At 40.9% G+C, this 8,789-nt stretch overlaps 1 protein-coding gene across 1 annotated transcript in view; it reads left to right on the top strand.

Annotated features, from left to right (window-relative positions):
• The window catches only part of Tif-IA (RNA polymerase I-specific transcription initiation factor RRN3 homolog Tif-IA), a 124,605-nt gene that overhangs the window by 91,598 nt on the left and 24,218 nt on the right, over positions 1 to 8,789 (top strand). The window contains exons 8-9 of the mRNA XM_080267289.1: positions 2,165 to 2,414; positions 6,122 to 6,300. Coding sequence (XP_080123415.1) covers positions 2,165 to 2,414; positions 6,122 to 6,300 — 429 coding nt within the window. The remainder of the gene's footprint in view (positions 1 to 2,164; positions 2,415 to 6,121; positions 6,301 to 8,789) is intronic.

The following is an 8,789-nucleotide window of genomic DNA, read 5'->3' as shown; positions in this document are numbered from 1 at the left end:
GAAATTCCAATAAAAGCAATATCTGAACTTCCCCCTGCTAATCCGGACTTTTTCCAATATATCAGACATTAGTCTGGATCGCACCAACGGTTTTTAAACTGTTTTGACTGCCATTCCGATACTGTAGTGTGTTGTAACTTCACTACATTAATCAAATGGTATAATATATATAATAATACTGTACTATACACTGATAAGCATGTCTTTTATTTATCTTATTGTGGTGAACATAGCTGAAGTGGTCAGGCAGTTCAGATTGCTTCTAGTTTTATTGGACTTTTTCCAATATATAGGAATTTAGTCTGGTAGCTCCTTGAGTCTGATAAAAGCGAATTCTGGTCTACTGAAGTCCGGTATATCAAGGTTTTACTGTATTTATTTTTTTTTTTTGCCGACTGTACTGGATGCGAATAGTTCTGGACAAATACGTACTGGACGCGAGGGTATTGTATATGAAGTCTGACTGTTCGTTTAAATGATGGCTACAGTAATTATGTTGATTTTAGTGGTATGATAAATTACCAAATTCCATCTTATAGACAGGACAGCAGTTCATGTAAAAATTTATAGTGTTGACCACTTTTATTGATGCAGCAGAAATGCACAGGTATACCCCAGTTTAACGATGCAGTTGATTAAGTAAAAACCCATTGATAGGCGGGGTATCTTATCTCGGGGTAGATAAACGTAAGGTACTGTATAGGTATGCATTTTTGAGCCCTGGGTTTCCCCCCTAACCAAGCTCTAAACCCACCCAAATGAGCCCAAAAATAAGTTTAAAGCCTATCTAAATCGCCTGACAGCTGTAAAAGACGCTAACCTAAGCCTAACACCTGTAAATAACTCACTAAAACAACAAATAAAATCTGAAAATTGTCGAATGTAAGTCTGGATAAGATAAAGCTTAGTAAACTGTACCCCAGATTGACATTGTTCACCCCACCTGTGGCTGAAACACATTAATCAAAGTCTAAAAACAATTTGTAAATCAACCCAAACACACAGCTTTAGTCTAAAATATCATCAAAATCGTTTTTTTTTAAATCAAAACCCATCGTTAAACCGGGGTTTGGCCATCTTTAGGTGGGGTATGGTGGTGTTTCTACCCCCATTGTTATGCCGGGGTATCACATATAGGGGTATAGTATATTACGGTATACATGTATTTCTTCCATCAGAAGAAACTGTCAGAAACTCTCGGTATTTACATTTAGGGGTATGGACATACAACTCCATTGAATAACTTCATCCCTGATTCCAAACGGTATTTACTGTATTTCGTGTCTGAAGAAAACTTTTTAGCTACTTTTTTTTTTTCCCCCCCCCTATCATTGGAAATCTTATATGTTTGAACATTGACATATTTACAAGATCTGGTAAGGAGTTGAAGATTCATATAATATAAGACAAGCTTTCTCAGGGACTGACTCATTGCAGTCTGCCAGTGTCATCTGTTTTGGCTGGAAGATTATGTCACTTCACAGTAGTACAAGGTGGGATGCAAGAAGACTAATAATTCATTAAGCCACGTATGCAAGTATAGTAATCAACATAAGGACATACAGACAGGTTATTGCAAATTATCATAGAAGTCCATATAAAAGTATATTAACACTGTTGTTCTTATCCAGTTTGCTGCTGATTTTGAGGGCAAATATCAGAATCAGTTTGGTATTGTCAAAAACATCAAAATCGGCAATACAGTATATCGGTTCAGCATATCGGTTTTGTTGCAGCACTAGAAATCATAAAACCTCCTGGCAGATACACCAGGCATTTCTTTACAACTTTATATGCAAAGATTTTTCAAAAATTGAAAAAAATAATAATAATAATAATAATAATCCTGGTATCAGCATATGGGATAGGAGTTTATGTAGAAGTTTTGGCACTTTTGAGGTTAAAAAGGCTAGTTATACATTGAATATGAGTGGTATTTTGAGCCAGCTTTGCACCATTGATCAACTTGATCCAGTGTAATGGCATCCTTTGAGGCAAGTAAAGAATATGTTGGTAATATTTTCTATGTATCCGAGGATACCAGCAGAACTAGGGATATATAAAATCTTAAGAACAAAAACCATAGGGATTATGATAACTAAGGCTGCTTCAGTAACAGCATCAGCATATGCATTAACAGCATAAACATACATTTAATTCTCAGAGCTTAAACTGGCACGTGGACTGAACCTGGAGCGTTTAGTACTGAGCCGACTTAACCCCCTGCGAATGTGTGCTGCCCCAGTGGTGAGCAACTTTGCTGCTGTGACGCGGAGGTTCCAGCTGGCATATTGCTACACCATCATGGAGAACAATAAGCGGCTGGGCATCCCATCTGCGAGACTACAAGATGATTATACTGTTAAGACTACCCTCGACTCCTTCTTTCCATTTGACCCTTATCTGCTTCTCAGGTACAGCATTATTGTATATGTAGCTCATGTATGTGAAGTAGGTTGAAGTACAGTTTCATTACAGTGATGCCTTGTACATATAATTTATTTCAAGAGAAGTGATTACTACTAGGTGGAAGGTGGTAGGTGGGGGCACTCACCATCCTCTCACTTGATGTAGTGCAGCTCTCAGGTTGCTGCCCTTTCCTTTCTTCATTCCTCTTCCGTGTGTTTTTCCTTCTCTCTTTCCCCTTCTGTCTGAGGGTGACTCTACATTGTGTGACAAGCCAGATGGTTTCCTGTACACCAGGAAACCATTTACTACACTGGATGGTAACCATATAACCAGACTACGGTGCCTCATGGTTTAGTGGGTAATTAAGGCACTCCATCCACATTGAGCCTGTGTAGGATTATATCCAAGGGGCGATTGGGGTTTATTGCTCACATATTGCCACTCAGGGATGAGTGAGGCTGGTCACTCATCTTGAATGTCAGGACCAACTTGCCTACCCCCAGGCTTCTACATTCCTCATGGGGCAACACAAGATTAAATGTTGTATATATGTATGTATGTATGTATGTATGGAAAATTAGATATCCATGTTCGTTCATTCAAAGTTGAAGGCCTTATAATCCTGTAAAATAATGGACCATCAGAAGAGTTAGAAAAATGATACTGTATGTAGCTATGTCATGACTGAGAAGGATATGGTAAACCTCTACCAGTGAATGAACTACAAATCTTTAAAGACTCACCATTGTTTAATACATTTGGTATGACCAGCCATTGCTTAATAAATTTGGTAATTAATTTTAGGTAACAGTGGATGGGTTTATTCATCAGAGAAAAACTTAATGATGAAAAGTGGTGAAAAGGTTTAGTCAGACAATGGTTACTGTTGAAAGTCAGTATCGCTTCTCGTGTGTGCGTGTGCGCACATGCACATATGTGATGCACACATGCATGTGCATGCATATGCGTGATTGTGTTTGCATGCATGTGTGTGTGTGTGTGTGTGTGTGTGTGTGTGTGTGCGCGTGCGCTCGTTCGTGCATGCGTGCTTTTGTATGTGTGTTATATCATTATCTTATTGTTTATAAAAGCTGCAGCATGCTTGCATGCATCAGCCTTGGTTACTTAACCCCTAAATACCGCAATTCGATCTAGCTCGTCTGCCACTGGAGCCGCAATTAGGGGGTGTTTTTTCAACTTTCACCAAGGGGAAAATCAATATGTTCTAGCTAGAGAGGAAGAATTTACACACCTGACAGCACAATCGGCACTCCCCTAGGCCTAATGGTTACCGCACAATCGAGTCAAATTTGAAAAAAAAATAAAGTAGGTACCCCCAAAATTTTTGAAAGCCCCCATAGTTTTGATAAGTAACTATTTCTATTACTGAAATAGGTCATTGCAATATCATATATCACACCAAGCCCGAGAACAGGTGTTTTGGGGTGTGGGGAGATTACTTGCTTTTGGGGAGATAAAGTACCCTGTGAAGAGAAGGTTTATAGGTATGGAGGTTGGATAAAACCATCTTTTCTTATCAAAGTAAGGCACTTTAGTTTGTTCTTGACCAACTACTATGAAAACAGATGTGTTTGTACGTGTGGGGAGATAAAATTCGATCAGGGAGAAGGCCCACAACGAGTACAGTGAACCTTGGGAGATCATTTACAGTAACAACCAGTTTGGCTAGTTGAAACAAAATCTGTGTGATTTAGCATATCAACCATGCAAGCAGGTGTGTTTGCAGGTGTGAGGAAATAATTCATGTATGGGGAGTAATCCTGCAGTGCCTCATGGTACTTCAGAAACTTTCAGAAACAGCAAATGTTTATATTCCCATGAAGGGAAGTAGAATATTGTTCAATATTGTTGCAGATGCATGCAAAGGAAAAGGGAAAATGTAACTGTCTTTACTATATCGAGGTGGAGGGTTGGTGGTGGGCGGATGGGACTGGGTGGTAGTGAGGGGGCTGGGGCTCAGATGCCTGTGATTGCATGTGTTTGCATGTATAGAATAGTATACAGAGAAGCATTTATTGTGTTCAGGTACGGAAAGGCACAGGAAAAAAAAAAAAAAAGCATCGAGGCAATACGTATAAAGCACATGTACATGTGTTGGAGGTGGGGGGAGGGGGGGCATGGGGGGGGGAGAGCAAGCCAAGCTGCGTGCTTGCCATCACACGATGGTTTACTGGGGGTAGGAGGGTAGTATGGGGCTGAAAGGGAGGGAGGGGGTAGGGTAGGTAGAAGTATACAAGGTAGGGGGGGAAGGTGGGGGGGGCTGGAGGGAGGTGGAATGGGCCTCGTGGTTGGGGGAGGGGTAAACTTCGACTAACAACGTCCTATTGGGGCGTACAGAAGGGTGGGAGGGTCTTCAGAGAGGTTATTACGTGACAGATGACAAAACATTCAGGCAATGGGTGGTCTGAGAGGGGGGGGTGACCCCCCCTGCCCCCAGAGTGGCCGGATCACCCAACCCGAGGCCGGAGGGGTTAGTTCTCATTGGCTTGAAGGGATATACACCACAATCGGGGCAGAGCAATGTGCAGGCAGTTTTTTTTGCAAGGCGCGCTAAATTGATGTGATTCGGCTGAGAGGGCTAAAGTGGTCAACACTTACATTGACGTGCTTCGGTATTTAGGAGTTAATGGTGACTCAGCCTGCTGCTTGGTCTCTGACAGCCTCCCTGTTCAGTGCCCTATCCCTGAGGCCACACTCTATGGCCCCATTCCAGGTCTTTTTAGGTTTACCACCCACAACCCTACCCTTGACATTCACATCTCTCACCATCCACACACAGCTGTCATCCTTCACCCTCTCAGCATACTCAAACCATATCAGTCTACTATTCTCATCACAGCACCAATGCTGTAGATCCTCGCTTTAATGGATCTCATTAGACCATATATCAGATTTAACGGACACTTCAGAGGCCACTGAACTTCTGTCGGTTAAAACAAAACAGTGTCTTCTAACTAGTGTGCATTGGATATTAGTACAAAACATATGTTCCCAACCTGTTTTACTCCAACCTGGTCTGAAATTGCCCTTTCCTCATTGTGATTCCCTAGTTGTAATAGCAGACTAGTAATATTGTACTAGTTATGAAGAAGTGCATTGACAAGGATTTGAAATAGGCTGCAAGAAGCAAAATTATAGCCCGTTAGTGTAATATGGGTATAGTTTTTACTTTTAGTACCAGAATATTCTGTTGTACTCATTTATTTTCGGACATGTTCTTGAAATCCCACATCAGAGGGGGACCATAGGTTATAAAGAACTGTCACCTTTGTTGGATCAGGTTTTCTCCCATTTAATCTGTAATAGCTAGGGTCCACTGTACATTCAAGTCCCATCCTTCCTCTGAGCTCTTCAGCTGCAATCCTAGGCCTTCCCCTCCCCCCACAGTACTCACATTCAAGTGTACATTACACATCTGTTCATTGTCCTCTTCCTGTACTGTTCAGGTCTCACTACTGTTGAGCATAGATCTCCTTAATACATGCTGCATACTGTATATATTTATATGTGACCAAATATTCAAAGTTATAAAAATTCTGAGAGAACAGTTATTTGAGCTTATTCCAGTTTATGACCTGCTGAATGCCATGTTAACACTGTTTTACAGTACTCTACTATACCGTGTATCTTTTGTTGACTACATTTATGTGATCAGAAGAGTCCAGTTCATGCAGTTAATAATGTCCCTCAGGTCTAAACGGTACATCATCAGCCACTACCGAGAGTTCGACGGTCTTCCCGAGGATGAAGAGAAAGACCAGCATGGGGTTTCCACTAGGGGCCATGAGGAGGAGAACCTAGTCACCGTGACGTCACCCCAGTCATTCAACTTCTCCTACAGTACCTCCCCGGGCTACCAGAAATGGCCTGGTGAGAATATGGCCTTAGATGTCATCACACCACCAGGCCTTATGTTATGATAGTCGTGGAGTCATTGCATAGGTAGCTCATCAGTGATTGTGGTCTGGGATTCACCATGGGCCAAGTTCATCACCTCATCATTTATTTATTTTTTGTGTTAAGTAAATGTTAGAGTACATCAGAAATTCTCTGACTGTGCAGTGGTGGTGTCATATTAGAATAGGATGAATGTGAAGTTTGGATAAAATGCACTCAGCAGTGGACTGTCTTTAATTTTGACAAAATATTAGCATATGAAAATAATGGTTAATTTCTTTTTTATTTCTAATAGCTATAGAACATCTCACTGTTAGTGAACAGAAAGAAATTAAGACTTTCTTATTAATACAGTAACATTATTATTATTATTATTATTATTATTATTACTGTATTATTAGTATTGTTATTATTATTATGTCATTTATATAATTATTATCAGGTTCATATTATTGTTCGCTCTACTTTAGTATTAATATTTGGGGGCGCTCACCATCCACTCACTCGATTTAGTGCTGCTCTCGGGTGTCTGCCCTTTCCTCTCCATCCTTCTTTCCTTCCATTCTCTTCTGTCTTTCTTTCCTTCATTCTTTCCTTGTCCTTCTGCCTATGGGTGACTTTACACTCCCTCATCTGTCTTTCTTTCCTTCATTCTTTCCTCTTCCTTCAGCCTGTGGGTGACTCTACACTGAGTGACAAGCCAAATGGTTTCCTGTACACCAAGAAAGCATTTACTACACTGGGTGGTAACCATATAACCAGATTTTGGCGCCTAGTGGTTTTGGTGGGTAATTATTGTTCTCCAGTCGGATTGAGCCGGTGAAGGTTTATATCCAAGGGGTGGGTGGGGTTGATTGCTCATGTAATACCACTCAGGGATGAGTGAGGCTGGTCACTCTCATCTTAAATGTCAGGACCAACTGCCTAGCCCCGGGCTCCTACGCTCCTCATGGGGCAATGTAGGATTGGATGATGGATCATAGATTTAATTCATGCTGACTGTAACCACCTTTGCAGAATGGATTATGAAAGGTGACTGCTCTCCTACTTTTGTTATGATTTTGTACAAGGAGAATAGGGTAGGAGTGGATTTTTGCCCATTATTCTTGCACCATTAGCCTCCTGTTGCTGCCTGTAGGGATCATATGGATATATATATTTTTTAATCCTGTGAAGTCCGGGGATAGGACAGCCATAATCAGCCATTCACTGGTTGTTTTAAGGTTTGCTTCTGGGACCATGGCTGCATTGCTTTAATGTCTTTTTACCAGTGCTTTTCAACACTTGCCTGCAAGCCTTGACACATTCAGTGGACCATCATGATTGGGAGCTAGCAATGCACTTTCAGTAAATGGTACTGAGCCAAGTTGCTCCAAGTCATATGAGGGTAGTGACACTCTTTCAGTAGATGGTACTCAACTAAGTCTCTCCAAGTCACATGAGGGTAGGGACAAGCTTTCAGTAGATGGTACTCGGCCAGTCACACCAAGTCACGTGAGGGTAGTGGCATGCTTTTAGTGTACTGTACAGGTATACCTCAATATACGATACCCTTAGATGCTATACCCCGGCTTAACGATGGGAGTAGAAATACCACCATACCCTGCCTAACGATGGCCAAATCCTGGTTTTCATGATGGGTTTTTATTTTTTGTACCACTTTTGATGATGTTTTAGACTAAAATTGTGTGTTTAGGATGATTTATAAACTGTTTATAGACTTAGATTAATGAGTTTTACCCATAGGTGGGGTGAACATTGTCATTTTGGGGTACAGTTTACTAAACTTGATTTTTTCCAGACATATTTGATGATTTTCAGATTTTATTTTTTGGTTTTAGTGAGTTATTTACTGGTGTTAGGCATAGGTTAGCTTCTTTTACAGCTGTTAGGTCATTTAGATTGACTTTAAACTTGTTTTTGGACTCATTTGAGTGGGTTTAGGACTTGGTTGGGGGTAAACCCAAGGCTCAGAAATGCATCCATATACATTACATGTTAAATATACCCTGAGATACAATACCCTGTCTAACGATGAGTTTTTACTTAACCAGTTGCATCGTTAAACTGGGGTAGACTATATGTGTATGATATTCAGCCAAGTTGCTGCAAGTCACCTGGGGGTAGTGACAGGCTTTCAGTACATAGTGTTCAGCAAGTCACTCTAAGTTACTTGAAGGTAGTGACATGTTTTCAGTAGTTAGTACTCTGTCATGTTGCTCCAAATCACATGAGGGTAATGGGATAATTTTAATACATAGTACTCAACCAAGTAACTGAAAGTCACATGAGGATAGCAGCAGTGGCTCAATCGGTAGAGAGGTGGCGTGCAGTCCTAACGGACCCAGGTTCAAATCTCGGCTGGGGCAGGGAACAGTTTAAGGATTTGAATTTCGTTAAATCAGGCTTTACTGATCTACCAGAAGACCCGCCGACATGTCGTAAAAATACCCCCGCTAATA

The sequence above is a fragment of the Coenobita brevimanus genome, chromosome 23 (assembly GCF_032717465.1).
Source record: "Coenobita brevimanus isolate Jiangsu-jjx chromosome 23, ASM3271746v2, whole genome shotgun sequence".
NCBI classification, from domain to species: domain Eukaryota; kingdom Metazoa; phylum Arthropoda; class Malacostraca; order Decapoda; family Coenobitidae; genus Coenobita; species Coenobita brevimanus.
The sequence above is the reverse complement of the archived record's forward strand: the minus strand, read 5'-3'. Positions and strand labels throughout refer to the sequence as shown.